Consider the following 21,981-nt stretch of genomic DNA (forward strand, 5'->3'; position numbering starts at 1 on the left):
ACTGTCTCAAAAAACCAAAAAAAAAAAAAAAGAATTATTTTCAGCCGGGCAGTGGTGGCGCACACCTTTAATCCCAGCACTCGGGAGGCAGAGGCAGGCGGATCTCTGGGAGTTCGAGACCAGCCTGGTCTACAAGAGCTGGTTCCAGGACAGGCTCCAAAACCACAGAGAAACCCTGTCTCAAAAAACCAAAAAAAAAAAAAATTAAATAGCACACTGGCAGATTGCAAGGTGATATAAATAAGATCATACATCATGTGTTCCATTGTGTGAATATCCAGTTTATTCACCCTCTTCTTGCTCAGAGATACGTGGACTATGTCAAGGCTCTTGCTTGTGAGATGGACTGCTATGAACATCCTTCACAGGGGCACGGGAATAAGAGTTTCTCTTGAACTGATTCTGAGCACCGTAGTAACTGAGTTAGAGGGTGGTATATATTCGATTACAGGAGACAAACTGTTTTCCAAAGTAGTTGTGATCGTGGGTCTGAGTTTCAACATGACCGGGTTAAGAGATGCCTTGGACTGGGAAAATAAAGCTGTGTGTCTACAGGAATGTTTCCAGAGAGGACTGGCCATGGACAGTGATGAATACAGGTGGGACCCTCGAAAGAGCAAACCGCCCAGATGATGAAGGTAAATAGGGACAAGGCAACCCTCCAGCCAGTAAGTCTCTCTGCTCCAGTGATACCACCTACTGCTACTGCTGCCCACTGACATCAGACTGATTCTTCAGCTCTTCAACACTGACTCAACAGCAGCAACTTTCCAGGAAGCTTCCAAACTGCAGTGTTGGACTGAGACTGCTCAGGCATCCTGGGGAACCTAGTTCTCTACCTCTTCAGTGTGCACACGGCTATTGGTAGACTACCCAGCCTCTATCCAAACCAACAAATCCCCTTTATAACATATGCACATGCATGCATATAAATGTACGTCCACATACACACGCACACATATGTGCGTATATATGTATGTCTACATATACATGCTATTGGTTCTGTTCCTTTAGAAAATCCTGCCTAATACAGCAGTTTTTCTTACCTAGTCTGTCTGTCCTCAATTAGACTGTGATCCAAGGGCCAGCAGACCCTTTTCTCCTCAATGTTTACTGCTTAGCCTTCAATTAGCAGCAGATAGACATCCAAGAGCCAATGGGCAGAAACCCAGGCACAAAGTCTCTCAGCTTCAGCAATGTAAGTTGAGAGTAAACAGCAGGTGGAGACTGTATGTCATGAGCAGAAGCTAGTAAGGGTCCCACTCAGAGTATGAACCAAGTTCTTTGGATTTTCATCTTACTAGCTTTACTTGGTTTAAAGTCGGGAAGGTCCTCAGTTATAATACAAATCTCAAGAAGGGAGATGGCTTAACCTTTGCTAATGTCCTTCTCAATGGCTACTTCTAATACCAGATAAGGATTAGCAGGGAAAGCATGAAAGAAAAAGAACGGCAACAAAGGAGGGATAAAGAAAGTGGGAAGACAGCTAGTAAATAAATTTGAAAGATAGGTAATAAATCTAAAAGAATTTTTTAAAAAAGGAAATAGCTTTAAAATATTAAGAGTTTCCAAGCTGGGTGGTAGTGGCACAAGCCTTTAGTTCCAGCACTTGGGAGGCAGAGGCAGGTAGATCTCTGAGTCTGAGGCTAGCCTGGTCTACAAAGAGAGTGAATTCCAGGGCAGCCAAGGCTACAGAGTGATACCATGTCACATACACACACACACACACACACACACAAAAAAGAAAAAAAAGAAAAAGAAAAAAATTGAAAAAAAAAAGTAGGAAGAGCCAAGCAATATTCATACATACATACCTGTGTGCATGGGTGACCATAAGCAATGTTTACTATTCCCTGGCACTAAAGGGTGCCTTCTTTTAATAAATGTTACAAAATACCTAGCATGCTAGTATGCAAGTCGGTGTGTTATGTAATGTCACTCCAAAACACTGTCTGTGATCCAAAACCCTGTTATACTGGAAGAAGGATTTGGAGATGGGCCAAAGATTAGACACTGGAGCAGGCAAAAGATTAGAAATAAAATATCTGAAATAAAATATCAGAAGATTCCTAGGTACTTGAAAAGTAAAAGGAAGTAGGTGGCCACTGTAAAATGAGGAAACCCAGTCATTCCCATAGTCCCTACCATACCCCTACCAGTGCCATAGCTGTCCTACAAGAACTCAGAGAACACTTGTCATGTGAAGACGTAAAAGAAGAAACATACAAAAACACAGTATGAACCAGAAGCAGCTTTTGCAGTGATCTGAAGGAAAGGCCAGAAGCACTCAGCTTAGGAAACCTTTCTCATTTGAAGGGGATTACCAGCCACGCTCAACAGTTTTAGTTACTTATTTCTTAAATTAGAGCATGTGCCATATGGAGACACTGGGGCGGCTGGTGGGCTGTGGGCTGACTAAATGGAACTCACCAGTGGGAGAGGGCTGTATGCAGGGGCTGGGCACTCTGGGGAGCGTGCTCAGCAGCTTCGGCTGACACCCAGAGAACCATGATGGAACTCTGACTGACATGAAGGCCCCAACTACAGGCCCAGCTCTAGAGTACTTCAACAACTTTACTGGCTAAATGTTTCTTCCCAAGTTTACAGCTTAAACTATGGGTTTATTCACCGATTCTGTCTTAAGTCCCTAACGGAACAGGGGCCTTAGTGCAGGTTACAGGATAGAAGTGGAGTCTGAGTCAGAAACCAGCTGGGCCGCGGTCCTACTTCCTGCTGTCCACAGGAGGGAGGCCGGCCTTGGAGTGGCCTCTGCCACTCGACTGTCCCGGTGCCCCCAACAGAGCCGAGAGGGTGACACTACGGCAGCCGATGCATTTTGCAGAAGTACATAGGCCCAAAATTGGCCATGAGGTTTGGTATTACCAGTTCCCCAACCTGGCAGGATGGGAAGAAACAGAATGTGTCCATGAAAAGCTTTCGGAAGTGAGACAGGTCTTCCACTTGAACCTGGATGCTGTACTGATTGGCCAGGAGCTCGATGGCCCCCTGCACCACATACTCATTCTGCAAGTGTGACAGTGAGCACGTGGAGTAGACAACGTGACCTCCGGGTTTGGTGGCAAGGAGTCCAGCCCTGAAACCAAGAAAACAAAACAATAACTGGTATTCCTCCCAGAAGCGTGAGAGCAACACAGGGCTAGGAACATGGGCTGGGCAGTCTACTGCCTGATGGAGTAGTACCACCATACCCAGCTCCAGGAAGTCTCCACAGAAGAATCCTCTGAGGGCTGGAGAGACAGCTCAGCTGTTGAGAGCACATACTGCTCTTGTGAAGGACCCGAGTTTAGTATCCAGCACCCATATCACAATTTTCTATAACTCCCAAGTCCAGAGGATCCAAGATTTTTGACCTGTATGGGCATCTATACTTATGTGCACATACCTACATGAAGACACACATGCATATACATAATTAAAAATAATAAAAAGAAACCTAAAAAAGAAAAGAAGAGGCCGAGTGTGGTGGTGCACGCCTTTAATCCCAGCACTTGGGAGGCAGAGGCAGGCGGATCTCTGTGAGTTCCAGTCAATCAAAGCTACACGGAAGGAAGGAAGGAAGGAAGGAAGGAAGGAAGGAAGGAAGGAAGGAAGGAAGGAAGGAAGGAAGGAAGGAAAGGAATAGGAAGAGAAAAAAGAGAAAGGGAGAGAAAAAAAAGAGGAGAGGAAGGGGGTGGTGGGCTAGGGGCCAGGAATCTGTGTGACTGAGGAGAGAATTCAACTGATGACCAGCATCAGGATTTGGTTCATAACCAGAATCAGGCTTCAAAGGATCATTTTTTCCAAGACAGGGTTTCTCTATGTAGCCCTAACTGTCCTGGAACTCGCTTTGTAGCCTAGGCTGGCCTTGAACTCACAGAGATTTGCCCACCTCTGCCTCTTGAATGCTGGGATTAAAAGCGTGTGCCACCACCTAGCACTTCTCTCTTTTTTAAAAAATAAATAAATGTAATAGTTCTTTTCTTTAAAAAATCCTTATTACCTATTTTATGTGTATGCATTTGCCTGAATGTATGGATATGTACTACATATGTATGTGCAGGAGCCAATGAAGGTCAGAGAGGCATGGATCCCCTGGTAGTGGAGTTACAGATGGTTGTGAGCAGCCATGTGGGTGCTGGAAGCCAAATCTGGGTCCTCTGCAAGAGCAGACAGTGCTCTTAACTCCAGTCTCTTTCTTTCTCTGAGATAGGGCTTTACTACATTGCCCAGGTTAGCACCTAGGATGACCCAGACCCTTAAGTCAAGCTATACTTCTGCCTCAGTTTCCTCAAGAGCCAGGGATACGGGTATACCAGTATACCTGACAGAATCTGCTTTTCAAAAATATGCAAGTCACTGGTGCCAAGGATAAAATGGTGAGGGTGTGGTTAATATTCTAGAAAGGATAATCTCATGAAGTCTATCGCCTCCAGGCAAATCTCCAGCCAGAAGATCCTTCTGTGTAACGGTTTTGGCATGCTTCCAGTAAAGTCTGAGAATCTATAACTGCATCACTTACGCGAGAAGCTGTGCCTGCAGCATAGGCAGCATCTGTCGTTCCTTCTTCCTTGAGCGCTGGAAGATGTTGTTCTCTTCCTCATGAAGGGAGTGGCGGTCTGTGGTACATGGCACATCTACCAACACCTGCCAGAGTGTTGAAACAGAAAGTGTTAAAGCTCCTTCTAGATTCTAACTGAAGTCAGAGCAGCTTCGGCCCGAGCCAACAAAGTTCAATGGAAATGCTAGCTCTACCCATCCCTCCACTGCAGAATACCAGACAAGGATGCCTATTTTAACTTGACAGACGATTGTGAAATAATAAGTAGGAAAACAGTATATTTAGTAATATTCATGGTTAATCAAAAAGTCAAACCAAGCCAGGCAAGATGGTGCATGCCTGTAAGTCTAGCCCTTGAGAGCACTGCTACAAGTTTGAAGGTAACTTGGTCTCTACAGTTTTCCAGGCCAGAGTAAGACCCTGTCTCAAAAAGTACAACAAAATGAAATGAAAATCTATTCTTGATAGTACAAACTTATTCCAGCACTTCAGAGGCAAAGGCAGGACAGTTAGGAGTCATAGCCAGCCTCAGCTTGCACAATGAGTCTGAGGCCAGCCTAGGCTCCATAAGACCATGTTTCAAAACAAAAGATGCACATAAATGTAATTGTAATTAAACAACTGATATCAACCTAGGAAAAAAACTTAGTGCTTCAAGGTTCTGTCTTTGGCTCTTTACTGAAAACATCCAATTTATATATGATACACTACTTAATTTAATGATATTACACAATAAAACAGAATCAGAATTCACAATTGTCATATATATATATGTGTGTGTGTGCTCTATCTACATGTACACCTTTATGACAGAAGAGGGCATCAGATCTCACTATAGATGGTTGTGAGCCACCATGTGGCTGCTGGGAATTGAACTCAGGACCTCTGGAAGAGCAGCCAGTGCACTTAACCTCTGAGCCATCTCTCCAGCTCCCCCACATTTTCTTACAGATGTGCAAGTCCCTAGGCTCAATCCCCAGTACTGTTTTAAAAGGAAAAAGGGAAAGGGGGAGGAGGGGCTGGAGAGTTGGCTCAGCATTAAGAGTACCTGCTGCTGAGTTCACATCTTATCAGAAGGTCACAATCACTTGTAACTCCAATTCTGGAGGGATCTGAAGCTATGGCCAATCTCTCCTCTCTCTCTCTCTCTCTCTCTCTCTCTCTCTCTCTCTCTCACACACACACACACACACACACACACACACACAACTAATAAAATTACTATAAAAAGGTACATCCAATATGGACAGTAGTTTGGTTTATTATGGTTTTATTTGAAACAGGGCAAGCCTGAAACTCCCTATGTGGCAAAGGCTGGTCTTGAACTCACAGTTCTCCTGCCTCAGCTTCCCAAAGGATTACAGTATGCACCGCCACACCTGATTTCCACTATTTCCATATTTTAAAGTAATACAAAATTACTCATTAATTTACTAGCAGTCTCTTCTATACTAGGTACTTGATTGACACAGACAAAAAATGTCTTAAATATCCATATTTGTATGTTTGAAAAGGTGAAATCATCTTTGGAAAGATTTTTTTTTGGCAAAGTAGAAATAGGAAGTAAATTTAAAACAACCCAGTTTTCAACCAGGCATTGGCAATGCATGCCTTTAATCCCAGCACTGGGAGGTAGAGGTAGGTGGATCTCTGCGTTTGAGGACAGCCTGGTTGAGTTAGTTTCAGGACAGCTAGGGCTACACAGAAAAACCAAAAACCAAACCAAACCAAAGCAGAAACCCTCAGTTTTCAATACTGATATATTCTTTGGTGAACTAACACAGTACAGAGTAAGAAAAATGAGCAGGGCATGGTGGCACTCACCTGTAATTCTAGCATGAGGAGGCAGAGGCAGAAGGTCCAAAAGGTGGCTGGACTAGAGGTGCATTCGTGGATGCTGGGTCCTGAGCCCTCATCACATGAACAACAGAACTAAAAAATCAGCAGCAAATATATCTTTATCCTGATACCAAATTATCCTGGATATCGCTTATCAGTGTCAACTGCGAAAGCAGTTGGGACAAAGGGACAGAAGCTGCACGGGTGCACTGCTTTAGGAAACATCTGGAAAGGACAAAAGAGTCAGCACAGATACGGCATAGGCATCTCCACATCAGACAAGGTACAGTGTGTGGTTCTGAGCCATGCGCCAGGATGGTAAGCTAGCTGAATCTCAGCCTCCAATGTGCTTATGATTTCCCCATGAAAAAAAAAACGAGGAAAAATATGTTCAAACAAACATTGTTTTATTTGGAAAAAGCTTTCTTAGTAAGAGAAAGAGGCAGAAGGGGGAGGGGAAACCTATGAGTGCAAGGGAAGGTGGCTGTGCTATGAACACGCAGAGGGCTGGACTCTCTTCAGCGGATGCGTGGATACAAAAGAGGAAGAATGGAGTTACCAAGAGTCTGCTGAGCCCTGAGACTCTTCTTCGAATCTAAAGTATCTAACACTTCCCTGGCACAGCAAACTGCACACTACTATTTCTTCAACAAAGAAATCAATGAAGATATCGTCAAGCACCAAAGCTGTTTCAAATGCCCCAAGCGCTGTCAAGGAAAAGGGGAGGGAATTCATTCTATCCTGCTCCACAAGGCACAGCTAGGGTCCGTGAACAATGACGAGGGTATGACAGTGATGATAATGTTAACACTGCTACAGTCGGGCCCTCAGCAAAGGCATTCTCAGCCGCCTACGGGACAGGCATTACAATAAGCCATACTGAAGAAGGTAAAGCACAAACGAAAGCTTAAATAACTCATAAGCAGCTTCTAGCAGGCAAATCATGAAGCCGGGGTTCCAATCTAAGGAGCCTGACTCCAGAATGCTAGTCCTTACCTGTATGCCACAAAAGCTACAGATTTTTGTTGTTGTTGTTATTGTTTAAGACAAGTTTTGTCTCTGTAGCCCTGGCTGTCCTGGAATTCACTCTGTAGACCAGGCTGGCCTCAAACTCAGAGATCCACCTGCCTCTGTCTCCTGAGTACTGGGATTAAAGGTGTGCACCATCACTGCCTGGCTATATTCTTTGTCCATTTTCTACATGTGTACAATATATAGGGATGATAAATTACATTTTAAATAAGTGATTTTAGAAAATAACTAGGGGCTCAGTAGTTAAGAGCACTTGTTGCTCTGTAGACAATCCAGGTTCATTCCCAGCACCCATAAGGAGTTACTGCCTGTAACTCCAGTTCCAGAGAATCTGACTCCCTCTTATGACCTCTGAGAGCAACACAGACACACATGTGGTACACACATACATGAAGGCTAAACACTCATACACATAAAAATAAATAAATCTGAAAGATTTATTTTTCGAGACAGGGTTTCTTTGTGTAGTCTCAAATGTCTTGGAATTTACTCATTAGACCAGGCTGGCCTCAAACTCACTAAGACCCTGCTTGCCTCTGCCTCCCAAGAGCTGGGACCGCCCAGCCCTAAAAGAATTTGAGAAAAAATAACTTTAAAATATTAAAAGTTTCAGCCAGGCGGTGGTGGCGCATACCTTTAATCCCAGCACTTGGGAGGCAGCCTGATCTACAAGAGCTTGTTCCAGGATAGGCTCCAAAACTACAGAGAAACCCTCTCTTGAAAAATAAAAAAAAAAAAAAAAAAAGAGTTTTAAAGCTGGAGGTAGTGGTGGCACACGCTGTTATTCCCAGCACTTGGGAGGCAGAGGCAGACGGATCTCTTTGAGTTTGAGGCCAGCCTGGACTACAGAGCAAGTTACAGAATAACCAAAGCTACACAGAGAAACCCTGTCTCAAAAAACAAGAAGGGGGCAGGTTTCAATAATATATACAACAAGAGAATGTGAGAGAAACAGTTGGACAGCAGCAATACTGATGGATACAGAAAACCTGCTCACGGCCAGTGAAAGCAAGATTGGCAGAACCCTGGAGAAATTCCCAAACTTTGTCAAATCTTAGCTGATGGAAACCATCAACCAGCAATCATACTTCAAAAGCACAAAACAAAAAAGGACTAAACATGAGGATATTTCAATTAATTAAAAAGTCATAAATGAGAGGCAGGCAGATCTCTGTGAGTTCGAGACCAGCCTGGTCTATAAGAGCTAGTTCCAGGACAGGCTCCAAAACCAGAGAAACCCTGTCTCGAAAAACAAAACAAAACAAAACAAACAAACAAAAAAAAGTCATAAATGTCAGAATGAAAACAACACATTGCCATTTCCATTTTTTTAAAGATCACCATTTTTTAAAAAACTTTATTTAACTTTATTTCATGCGCATTGGTATAACGATGTCAGATTCTCTGGAACTGGAGTTACAGACAGCTGCAAGCTGCCATGTAGGTGCTGGGAATAGAACCCAGGTCCTCTGGAGGAGCAGTCAGTGCTCTTAACCACTGAGCCATCTCACCAGCCCCGCCATTTCTATTTTTAAGAAACTTACAAATACCTATAAAGGCTATAGAAAACAAAAACAATAGTCTGCAGGAAGAGGAAGTAGATGACTATGTACAGGTCTAAAAAGAAAGCTTATTTTTCACCTGATACCTCCTGAATTTTGCACTATGTGCTATATTAATATTCAGAAATAAATAACATGTTCTCATTCATACTCATCTTCATGAGGGCTTCCAAGCAACCAAGTGACTTCAGGAATAAAATATGCCTAATAACTTCTTCCACACTCAGTTAGGTTCACATTCTTTTTGCTGCCAACTATCGCTAATGAAAATAGTAGCAAGTCATCCAAGCTGAACTGAGAATTCTCCAAATAGCTCTTTCTCCAAGTCACTCATGGAGAACTGTCTAGGTGCGAAAACAGCCCTGCACAATCAAAACACAGGGGCTGGATCTTACCCCTGGGACCTGAAGCCAGAGCTCAGAGGTCAGAAATCACTTACCCGGTCATAGGTGTCCCCCTCCAGTTCTCCCCACTTCCTGCCATCCCATGAGGTGACTCGAACTTGATTCCCGTCCCTGATGTCCTGGGGCACATAACTGTCCAGGACTTTCTGTAGTCTGCCTGTTCGGGAAGTGGAGAGGTCGTTGGCAGCGAGATTGCCTGTGTGGAAATAAGAGTCTTCAGAGGCTGCAACCCAACAGCATAGCACACCAACAGAAGGAGCTGATAGGAAATGAAACCAACTCTCAGGCATAAATAATCAACACATACCCCAGAGACAGGGATATTTATTATATATGTGGCCAAATCAGTCACTCTGGAGTGGCGGTCATGAGGACAAATATGTAGCAAAAGGAAAAGTAAACAGACAAAGCAGGTCAAGAAGAGTATTTCTAAAGAAATATGCTCTCTCCCACTACCCTTTACTCTGTGACAGGGTCTTGTTCTGCAGCCTAGACTGGCCATGAACCTGTGGTCATCCTGCCTCAATGCTAGGTTTACAGCGTACTAGCCATGCCGATTTCACCGTTTGCTGTGGACCCGGTTATTGCTATGGTGCCTAGACCGTTCTCAGACTTCTCAAGCAAATCTGTCTCAGCGTCCTGAGTAGCTGGGACTACATATATATACATATATCAGTGTGCCTAGCTATCCAATCTCTTTGAAACATTTGTGTCTTAGCTAGGTATCTATTTCTGTGATAAAAACACCACGATCAAAAGCAACTTGGGGAGCTTACAGTTTATAGTCCATCACAGAGGAAAGTCAGGGCAGGAAGTCAAGGCAATAACCTGGAGGCAGAAACTGAAGCACAGACCATGTAGGAACTGCTTATCTGCCTGCTCAGTTTGCTTTCTTCTCTACCCCAGGATCTGCCCAGGGGTACTACCCAGAGGGGGCTGGGCCCTCCCATATCAACAATTAATTCATAACTGCTGAGCCACCTTCCCAGTCTCCAAGCAATCAGATGAAGACCTTTTCTCAGTTGAGGCTTCTCTTCGCTGATAATTCTAGCTTGTGTCAAGTTGAGAAACAAAACAGTACGAGACAATATGTCTCTCTTCGGATTCAGTTGACACTCTAGGTTATTCACTGAGAATTTACTATTAAAATTTATTCCTTTTTTTTTTTTTTTGGTTTTTCGAGACAGGGTTTCTCTGTGGTTTTTGCTCTTGTAGACAAGGCTGGTCTCGAACTCACAGAGATCCGCCTGCCTCTGCCTCCCGAGTGCTGGGATTAAAGGCATGCACCACCACCGCCCGGCTAAAATTTATTCCTTAATCACAGAACCCCAACTTTACCAACAGGAGGCAATGGACACCAACAGAGTACCTCTCATGGCTTTCTTTTACAGCTAAGTATGATTAAAGCACTCGGTCTGGCTAAGAACTGTAGACATAAATATCAAGTGGGACCTCTGGGAAATAACGTCTAAAGGCTAACACAATCATTTCCTTCCGTCTCAAACTGAAATGGGCTGGCTGAAGTTTGAGCAGCTATCTTGTACCATGATACTGATCCTAAGAATGATACCTATAAATCAAGCAGTGGTGGTTCACACCTTTAATCCCAGCACTCAGGAGGCAGAGACAGGCGGACGTCTGTGAGCAAGAGGCCAGCCTGGTCTACAAGAGCTAGTTCCAGGACAGGCACCAAAGCTACAGAGAAACCCTGTCTCAGAGAGAGAGAGAGAGAGTAAATAAAAAATCCAAAGGCTTGATGAGAAATGACAGCTGACAGCCAGCCTCGAGCATGGAGGAACAAGAAGTGGGAACTGTAATGAAGAATCCAGGTTGCTACTAGGAAGAGATTTGGGGTTCCCATAAGGATTGTCCCAAGTTTTGAGGGCACTCAACATAAAAAAACAAATACCCTTTTCTGAAGGGATTTCCAGGAGGAAACAAAGTGAGAAAGGAAAGACAGCTTCCAGTTCTGCTTCTGTGTCCAACATTTCTAAGTTACGCTCCCCAATCCCTCCAGAACCCAGTTTTCCCTGCATAAGCAAGAGGGCTGACAAAGTCAACCTGAGTCCCATGCTTGCCCTGATGCTCTGGGACCCTAGCTATGTCCTGGAGTCAAGAAGTCAGTCTCTTGGGTGAGGACCTGGGATGAAGATTTTCTGTGAATTTAGCACACTTGGAAACACTTCTCCTTTGCCCAGTTCTCTCCTCTCCCTTCTGCCGGATTCTCACAGCGTTCAGATCAACGCAGCACAGCACAGACCCCAGCATGGGCGCTCTTGCTCTGGACTCACTGATGTGGGATTTCCCTCTGTATGCTGTAATTACCATTAACGAATAAAGACACTGCTTTGGACCTATAGCAGGGCAGAACTTAGCTAGGGGGAAAACTAAACTGAATACTGGGAGAAAGAGGCGGAGTCAGAGAGAAGCCATGTAGCCCTGCTGGAGACAGATGCTGGAACTTTAGCCAGTAAGCCACAGCCACGTGGCCATACACAGATTAATAGAAATGGGTTAAATTAATATGTAAGAGTTAGCCAATATGAAGCTAGAGCTAATGGGCCAAGCAGAGATTTAATTAATAAAGTTTCTGTGTGGTTATTTCAAAGCTAAGCAGCTGGGAACCAACAAGCAGCTTTCTCCTTCTACAACTCACTTGTTAAGCCTGTGCCAACCAACATCTTTCCGTTTCTGTCTTTTCTATTTGAACTTCCAGAAGGCTGGAAGCAAATCACTCATGGGCCTGCCAAGAGGCTAGAGACTAACTCAAACCATGGAAGCCAGCTTCAGAGTAATAAGGACAGAAGGTTCACACCTAATGGAAAGGTCCGAGCGCATGGCAGGAGGGGCCTGGCTAAGCTCTGAGTCAGACGTGAAGATCACGTGCCTTTGTGGCTATCTCTTAAGCCTCAGGGAAAAGGTAACTTCTACTTTCTGTCAGGATGTTGACCAGTGGCTGGTTAAAGTGAGCCAGGGTCACCTTTGTCACGGAGACACATAAAGCTTCAGCCTGTTCCCAAGGAATTCATAATTTTGTTTTGTTTTGTTTTTCGAGACAAGGTTTGTGTAGCTCTGGCTATCCAGGAACTTGCTCTGTAGACCAGGCTGGCCTCAAACTCACATAGATTCACCTGGCTCTGCCTCCTAAATACTGGGATTAAGGGAGTACACCAACACACCCAGCATGGAATTCATAACCTTGAGGAGGGAGAAGATACTACCTGAGGAAAGGCTACTAATATTCGTGTGCTAGCGGGTGATGCTCCTGGCGTGGGTGCACAAGAAAGGGAATCAGCCTGAACAAGCCAGCAGTATCTGGGAGAGAAGACTTCCTAGGGGAGCACACTTGAACCAAGGCTTGAAAGCCTAGAGGATTTAGAAACCACAGCTGGGGTGGGTGAAAGAGTTCTAGAGAATGTAACCTGAGTACAGCAGCAGTCCAGGCTGGAAGGAACACAAAGAAATGAGAAGTTAATCAGCAAATGCCAAAGGGCGAGAGGGTCACATGATGACATGTTTATCAGAGCCCTGATTTAATCTGCCTGAAGGAGCCTTGACAAACTATTTTCTTGACCAACTGACTGACAACCTTAGCAAATATTATTACCCCTCTGACTCTGGGACCAGAAAGAAAGCTTATCACTTTCAGTGTACCCTGACTGGGAGAAGTGGGGGATTCCTGCCTGCCTGAGAAACCATCCCACTGACTTACGGCAACAGCCCGTCTGAAGTAAGGCCAGTGTTTTCCCCCCAGGAGCTGCACACAAATCAAGCACGGTGTCTCCAGGCTGCAGACCAAGAGCCAGGACTGGTAGCAAGGAGGCAGCATCCATCAGGTAGTAATCCAGGAGACCCATGCTGCCAAGTCTGGAAGAGAGAAGATCATCTCACACATCTCCTGAGAGCCAAGGTGAGCAAGTCCATGCCCAGTAGGGTCAGTGTGCTCCACTCAGCAAAATTATTTCTCAGACACTCATTCATCCATACAGTATCCACTATTCATTCATCTATACAGCATCTACTACTCATTAACTTACCTATACAGAATTCATGGTACTCATTCATTCCTTTATATAATATCCACAATGACTTTTTTTTTTAAGAAACAAGAGCAAGGGCCAGAGAAGTGGCTCAGAGGTTAAGAGCACTGGCTGTTCTTCCAAAGGTCCTGAGTTCAATTCCCAGTACCCACATGGTGGCTCACATGAGATCTGGCGCCCTCTTCTGGCCTTCATGCATACATGCAGGCAGAACACTATGCATAATAAATACACCTTTAATTAAAAAAAAAGAAAGAAACAAGATCAAGGTCTCATGTGTCCCAAGCTGGTCTCATCCTTGCTATGAAGCTGAGAATGTCGGTGAACTTCGGATTCCCCTGGCTCCACTGATGAACTGTGGAATTACAGGTTTGTGCCACCACACCTGGTTTACACATGTGGATAAAACTCAGGGTTCTATGCGTGCTTGGTAAACATTCTACCACTAAGCTACACTCCCATTCCTGAGTGATCCTTTTGAAAACAGATCAATTTGCTCCCAAACTAGTCTCACTAGCCACCTTGCTATTCCTTCAGCAAGTCACACATGATCATGTCTCAGGCCTTTCAGTTGCTAACACTCTTCCTTTACATATCTCTACTACACGTTACTTCTATCAGGCATTGTCTCAAAGTGACCTCTTTTTTTTTTTTTCTTAGTTTTTCGAGACAGGGTTTCTCTGCGGCTTTGGAGCCTGTCCTGGAACTCCCTTTGTAGACCAGGCTGGTCTCGAACTCACAGAGATCCACCTGCCTCTGCCTCCCGAGTGCTGGGATTAAAGAAAGGCTCAAAGTGACCTCTTTAAACCATTGGCATTCCCAGAGTTCTAGCTCCAGCTGCACTACTTTTCTTTAAAGCACTTGTTCCTCACTTTAAAGGTACAAGTATATGTATGTGTGTGTGTATTTTCCCATATTAGAATGTAGCTCTGGGAGGGCAGATTTTACCTGTTTTGTTCCCTGACCTGATACTATGCCTGTCACATAGTATGAACGCACTGGTTCAGAAATAAGGGCTATCTACTATGTGTACTGGAGCTACCTGAGGTGGGTCTGATGAAAAACCAGAGGCCTTCATTTAAGATTTAGTGGGGGAAATGTATAGCTCAATTAAAAACAAAGAATTAAATAAAAAAAAAAAGATTTAGTGAGAAAGACTGGAAAGATGGCTCAGCAAACAAGGGCACTAGCTTCTCTCCCAGAGAACCCAAGTTCGGCTCCTAGCACCCACATGGTGGCTCAAAACCTCCTCTAATTCCAGGGGATCTGACACCCACTTCCACTCTGCAGGATCCTGCACCCAAAGGGGACATATACTCACACATAAAAATAGAAGATACAGCCGAGTGATGGTGGTGTAGGCCTTTAATCCCAGCACTTGGGAGGCAGAGGCAGGTGGAATTTCAGTATGCCAAATTTCACTTCTTCCTTGCCACAATCCTGGAAGACAGCTAAGTCTAACACTCCTCAAGCCAGGCTTTCTGGGCCTCAAACTTCTTCTTAGTTGTGTGACTTTCAGCAAACTACTCTCTGTACCCAGGTCTTTTCCTCTGAAATAAGAGTACCTAGAGTAGCCCAATAGTAGAATGCTTGCCAACTATGTCAGACTCTGGATTCCAAGACTCAGAAAAAAAAATGTATCTGCTATTATAACAGGACTTTTAGGTTTTTTGTTATTTTGGGTAGTGACAACTTCAAACTCCTGAACCTCTGTTGTGTTTTGTTTTTGTGTTGTTGTTTGTTTTTCTGAGGCTGGGTCTCGCTGTGTAGGCCTAGCTAGCCTCTAACCCACTGTTCTCATGCTTTAAGATAACAAGTGCTGGTATTGCAGGCTTGTATGACCATGTCCAGCTTCGTAGTTTCCAGGACTAAAGCCCAGTTTAGCCCTTGAGTGTGCAGTCTTTTCTCACGGAATTCCATACACATTTTCCTACCAAAGTCCACTTCCTCTTGCCTTACTCCCACAGCTGCCTGGCGGGGCAAACATTTTCATTTTCACTGGAAAGGAAGCAGTGAGTTGCTCTTGGGAAAGGCAGGTGTTTCCTACAGAAGGCAGTATGTCAGAACAGGTTCCAAGCTCAGGTTTTGGGGTTCAGACTGCCTGGGTCTAAGTACCAGCTACACCACTTACTCTCTGACAGATTGAAAGCCAATAAACTCCTTAACTTCATTATACCTCAAATATAAAAGAGGGCAGATATTATTTCCCTAAGGGTCTTAACAGAACAAAAAGAGATGGCGTGGGTACAGCACGTAAATAAACACCTAGTCTGTATAAGCACACCAGGGAAACTGACGATTCTGATTTTATTCCAGAGGGCTGAGCAACTCCTCACGTCTACTTCTAGCGGGGACTCAGGATGATCCTCATGGTTCCAGATCCTACCTGGCAGGAGGGAAACGGCTGACATCCCCTCTGGAGAAAGTAAAGCATCGAAGGTTTGGACTGCAGTCTGGGGATGGAGTGGGAGCGAGGCCACTCTCAGGCTCTGGTTCCTGGCGAGAGATGGCTTCATTCACAAAGTCCTTGGCACTCAGCTGCTCCAGCTTAGCACTCACGTTATCACAAGCAGCAAAATTATTGACCAACGCGCCATACTTCTGCTCTGAGAGAAGACTAACACGGATCGAGGGCCAAAGATCCCCAAATTGTACACTGTAGGTCATGTCGAAATTCTGCAGAGCAAGCCGAGTGGCAGGGAATTCTGGCTCTGTGGTAGCCTAAAAGAGAAAGGGCAAGCTTATTAATCTTCCTGGTCTTGACTCTATCTCTTGTCAGCTGACTTTACTGTTTTAGCTAGGGTTTCTAGTGCTATGATGAAACACCATGACCAAGGCAACTTGAGGAGAAAAGGGTTTATTTCAGCTTTTACTTCCAGGTGACAGCCATCACTGAGGGAAGTGAAGGCAGGAACTCAAACAGGGCAGGAACTGCAGGAAGCAATGCAGAGGCCATGGAGGAGTGCTATTTACTGGCTCACTTACTAATGGCTTGCTCAGCCAGCTTTCTTAGAGAACCCGGGGCCCCCAACTCAGGGATGCCACTACCCACAATGGGCTGGGCCCTCTACCATTAATCACTAATTAAGAAAACACCTTACAGCTAAATCTTATAGTGGTATGCTTAATTAAGAGTCCCTCCTTTTTGCCTAACTCCAGCTTGTGTCAAGTTGGCATAAAACTAGTCAACATATCTACCAATACCTCAGACCCCCGAGGCAAACTCAAATCCATCCAGCGCTCTCTCCTACCTTTGCAACCTGCCTCTGCCTACCAATGGAGAAATTGGGGGCTGGGAGAATGAAGAGTTAGCTTCATATCACAGGCCTAGAAGGAACACAATACCTCTCCCAGTTACTGTGAAGGGGTCTTCAAGCAAGAGAGCGAGCCAATGCTAGGGATCGTGGTGCACACTCGTAATCCCAGCATTCAGCAGGCTGAGGCAGGAGGATCCAGAGTTCAAAGTGAGCCTTGGGGCTACAAAAGCAAACGAGATCAGACTGGGTTACATATCAGGGGTCTCTGAGCAAGGTGGCTGAATGGGGAAAGGTTCTTGCCACTAGATGTGACTACCTGAGTTTGGTCCTGGGGACCCACATGGTAGAACTGATTCCCCCAAGTTGTCTGACCTCCTCAGGTGTACCCATATGCACACATGCACACACCATACCTATACCAATACTAATAAATAAGTAAACGTCATTATTAAAAGTCTCCTGCCATCCTACCACTCAGGAAGTAGAGGGGTGTCATCCTTGGCTACAGAGAGTACAAGACAAATTGGGATACAAGATACTCTATCTCAAATACACAGAGAGACGAGAGAGAGAGAAACATAAAAGAGTCTCAAAAACGTGAAAGGGGGAGTGATTGAGCTTGAGCTGGGATGCACCTCAGTGTGTGCTCAGTGTGAGACAGCTTTTGCCTAGCGCATGCAACACTGAGATTTGATACTTAGCACTGAAATGGAAGAAGGGGACTTAAGAAACAGCTCAAGGGAAAACTCTTGAAGAAACTGTTTACTCAAGCCCTGGGAAAGCTTGAGGCTTAAAGCTTTTTTCGAGACAGTTTTTTCTCTGTGTAACAGCCCTGACTGCTCTGGAACTGGCTCTGTAGACCAAGCTGGCCTTGAACTCACAATCCACCTACCTCTGATTCCCAGTGCTGGGATTAAAGGCCTGTGCCACCATGCCCATCCAGACACTTTTATTCTTTATAATCCTGTTTTCAAAAACTTGCTCATACCTACCAGCTGATGAGTGCTCTATGGCAGCAGTGCTCAAGAGGATACAAAAGGAACACCACCACCTTCCACAGCTGAGGAGCAGAGAGTCACTCACCTAAGACCGCCCAGTGAACGGGCAACAGAATGCACAGGATCACAGAGCTGAGTTGTTTTAGAAGATTTCCCAGACCCCAGGAAGGCAGAATAAAGACAGTTCACAAACTCTTAAGGTACGAATTAAAGCAGAAACTTCGAGGGTGACTGTTACTGGGCTGGAAGTGAAGAACGTGAGTCATATTAAAAAAGAACTGAAGACTTCCGATGTGGAGGTCCCAAGCTGGTCCGGGGTTGCAACGCGGAGATGCTATTGCTGACAGTCTTGTTACTGCAATTTCTGCTCTAATCTGGGTTTTTTGTTCTGGTCAGAACTTGTGTTCTGGTAGTCATCATTTCTTCTTATTGTGTGGACTCTTGCTCCGACCATGACTTTTCCTATGGTCAGGACTCTTGCTCCGGTTCTTACTTTTATCACCTTGAGGGCTCTTGCTCTTCTTCCGACTTCTGCTATGGTGATATTTCTCACCCTGGCTCTCAGTGATGCTCAAGTGGCTACTCTCACCATGGACCTGAGTATTGCTTTGGGGAGGACTACTGCTCTGGCTCCGACTTCTGCTCTGCAAAGATCTCCTGCGTGGGGCACTCTTGTTCTGGCTCTGGCTTTTCTTTTGGACACTCTGGCTTTCACAACTACAGCATTCACTAATAATAATGGTTGAACTACAGCTGGCAGTAGCGCTGCAGGTGGAGCTCTTAGAGGAAGGCAAAGAGCAGCTATAGGGGATCTGGGGAGGATCTCTGGGTGGGCCTGAAGGGGACACGGCATAGGTATGAAGGCCACAGGGAATAGTATTGGGGCAAAGCCGAATTCGAGGAACAAGAGGTAAACACCGGGGGTCAAAGGGTGTCCTCAGAGGGATAAAAGAATAGATGTGGGTAGAACAAGGAGGCACCACAGGCTTGCTATTGGGTGGTGGCGGACCCCTGGGAGCAGCAGAAATGCCACAGGGAACCACAGGCTGGTTATGACACTGAGGGAGACGCATAGAGCGATTCAGGGGACTAGACAGTGGGGACAAATGGGAGGTTGGAGGAACCACAGAATACATGTGGGTATTGCAGGGGGATACAGGAGGTGGTCCGTGGGGACTGCTCTTGGGATATCTACTGGGCAAGAGAGGATTATAAGGCAGGGACTGGAGACAGGAAGTCGGGGCAACAATTTTAAGGGGTCCTGTGTCCACAGTAGTCTCTGGGGGAAGTTCTTTTGGTAAGGAATTTGAAGTAGTTGTAATGGCTGGCTCCATAAGAGGATTAGAGAACCCAAAGGACTGGGAGGGAGGCTGAGGAGAGGTGTTGGTCTTACGGGACCTAGGATGATCAAGATGGGTGGGGTTGGGTGTGTTGACCAGGGAGCGACACCTGTAGGCAGCGCGGCGTGAATCTGAGAATTTGGGGGACTTCACTTGAGGAACTGGGGTAGGGAGAGGGGGCTCATTATAACTTCTGGGTGTCTGATGAGGAGCTAAAAGCTGGTTGCCCAGGGGAGGTGGGAAATTCAGGGAAGGATAAGGACGCTGAGGAGGAGGTGGTTCTGTGGGGCAGGGAGGACCAGAAACTATACTACCCGGGGTTAGCAAGAGGAAAGAGTTTCCCCCAGTATTCCAAGATAGAAAGGACTCTAAGCAAGTCTTTTGGAGAGATGGAGGCTCAGATGAGTTAGAAGAACCAGAACTCTCAGGTGGTAGGTTGATACGGTAAGGACTCCTAGGGGCACGTAACTGGGATTCTGAGCAAATATGGGAATAATGAAAAGTGCCCACTTTGGGTAAGACGGGAGAGCAAGAAATGCCTGCCTGAGAAGAAAGTGGAGGGCCACAACCATTTTCCCCAGGAGATCCATCAGGCTGTGGTTTAGGCTCACAAGAGTCTGGAGGCTTAGGGTGGTCATGGTATAGGCTGCCAGTGGGTGGGGTTGTGGCCGAGGAAAGAGGAGGGTCACTGTAACTTCTCCCAGGGGACCAGTGGGAGATCATGGGCCCAGTTTCCAAAACTCTGTGAGGAACGGCTGTGGCGACTAGAGGACTAGTTTCCAGAGGTCTGTGAGCAAGAGGAGGTGAAATTGTAAGGCCAGTTCTCAGGGGCCTATGGGTAAGAAGAGGTGAAACTACGTTGTAACTTCCCTGGGACCCGGGCATACAGGGAGTCGAAATCAAGGAGTCAGAATCCAAGGATATATGAGTGACTAGAGGGGAGGTTACTGGGCTGGTTCTGGGGGGCTGATGAATGAGAGGTGGAGAAGTCACTGAGCTACAGTAACAAAAGCACGGGTTTGGAGGACAGGGACGCTGAGATCTTGGGGAACCGATACAGTCGTAATAAGGGTTCTGCTGACAAGGAGAGGGTGACCCTTGAAAGCTGAATCGGTCAAAACAAGGGCTCGGAGGGGATGAACCAGCCGGGTTTTGGCTGTACAGCCTCCCTAAGAGTGGAGTAAAGGGTTCAAAAGAACCTCTCCCCTGTGGGGGTGAGCAGGAGGGCAGCGGGGGCTGAGGGGGTGGGGAGGGAATCCGTCGAGGTAGGCAAGGCGATGTAACAGTGAGGCAAGAGAAAGGTTCTCTGGAGTAAGGGGGGTTGGTGAGCCTTTTGCCTGCATTTGGAGAAAGGCCTGTAGTACAAACAAGGTGGTCGTTGAACTCTTTCCTGAGCGCTAAAGGCACCCCAAGAGTGAGGACAGGGCTAAATCCTTTACTGCAGGACGACGGAGACCCAGGAGGGTAGGGGTAGTTGTCATGATCTTTTGCTAGGGGTGAGGCTGCAGGGGCTGAAAATTCAAGGAGGAACGGAGGAGAAGAGGTCGAGGTCATGGGACTGGAGGGGGTGGGGAAGGGAAAGAGGGAGAAGGGGAAAGAAGGGGTGAAGAGGGCAAGGAAAAGGTAAGCAAAAAAAAAGGGAACATGAGGTGATATGACGTCAGCGAAAGAATGAAAGCGCAGTGATGACTTAACATAGAGGGGCGGGGTCGGGAGGCTGCTTATGCAACAGCAAGAGGAGCCTTGTTAATAAAAGGGCAGACAGCGAGGTGACCACAGCTTCAGAAAGTTTACTGTCCCTGGGATGACTACAAATATGAACGACGGAAAGCACAAGGACTGGATAAGTTTCTCTCTTACGTTCCGTGCAAGACCTTACCCATTTCTTCTTATATCGGTGTCTCCGCGGGACCGACGTGAAGTCCACGAGCTTCAGCAGCTTCCGAACACTCCTTACTACGGGCGCAGCCATGTCAGCTGGCAACGTCAAACAACTCCGACCGGAACCGCAGCTGCGTATTCTCGGGTTCCGGGGAGGGCGGCGCACTACTTGGGATAACTGCAGCGAAAGGGGAGGGAGCCAGGCTTGCGGGTCTTCCAGGGCTCTGCCTGCCTCCGCCTGCCTTCGCACGCGGAGACCACTGGGAGAGCGGCTCCCCAGGGGTCGGGATTGGGGTGGGGGGTAGGAAAGGCCTTCTGGGCTCAGACTGCACGGAGAATGATCCCAAAGTAGAGCGAAATTAGACCAGATTTATTGGCAAAGCGGGATTGCAGGGAAGGCGTAAAAGCTTCAGTTTCAAGGTCTGTCTTTACAGACACCTAGTTTTGTGTTGTGAGAGACTCCAATTGTGTAAGCTTTAGGCCCAACCACACTTGATCCCACTATTCAGGATCCAAGGGAGAGGAAGGAGTGATAACTATTTTTAGAAACGATCATCTAGCGGGGCATAGTGGCATATATCTTTTATCCCAGAATTTGGAAGGCAGAAGCAGGCAGATCTCTGAGTTCGAAGCCAGCATGGTCTACACAGTGAGCTCCAGGGCAGTCAGAGCTACATGGTGAGACTCTGTCTCAGAAAGGAGAGACATCATCTGACTACAGTAAACAATCTAAAGTAGAAGTAAGAAAAGGAAGATGAGAGAAATGATGATGGTTTGGATTAGTGTACTGTGAAAACAGAGGAGGGCACTCCAGAACTGTAGGACGGATCGAGTCCTACTAAAGCAACAGAAGGCAAAAAGTGAGGCAGTGTGTGCTTGTATGTGAAACCCTGGGTCCAGTCCCCAGAAGCCCCTCCCAAGTTTTTGTTTTGTATTGTTTTCTTTTTTCTTTCTCAAAATACTACTGGGTATGGATGGTGGAAAATACCTGTAATCCTAGCAGTTGCTAAGTAGAGGTAAGAGTTGGACGCCAGTCTGAACCACAGGAGACTTAGTCTCAGAAAAATCAA

At 46.0% G+C, this 21,981-nt stretch overlaps 1 protein-coding gene across 1 annotated transcript; it reads right to left on the reverse strand.

The window, feature by feature from the left end:
• Positions 1 to 260: 260 nt before the first annotated feature.
• On the reverse strand, positions 261 to 21,083 carry Nsun4 (NOP2/Sun RNA methyltransferase 4). The gene is made up of 6 exons (XM_075944737.1): positions 20,910 to 21,083; positions 15,822 to 16,156; positions 13,108 to 13,262; positions 9,431 to 9,591; positions 4,520 to 4,644; positions 261 to 3,094 (listed from the first exon to the last, which is right to left on the reverse strand). Exons 1-6 carry the CDS (start codon positions 21,000 to 21,002, stop codon positions 2,818 to 2,820), a joined length of 1,146 nt encoding a protein of 381 aa, XP_075800852.1. The 5' UTR covers positions 21,003 to 21,083; the 3' UTR covers positions 261 to 2,817.
• Positions 21,084 to 21,981: the final 898 nt, after the last annotated feature.

The sequence above is a fragment of the Microtus pennsylvanicus genome, chromosome 13, assembly GCF_037038515.1.
Source record: "Microtus pennsylvanicus isolate mMicPen1 chromosome 13, mMicPen1.hap1, whole genome shotgun sequence".
Classification (NCBI taxonomy): domain Eukaryota; kingdom Metazoa; phylum Chordata; class Mammalia; order Rodentia; family Cricetidae; genus Microtus; species Microtus pennsylvanicus.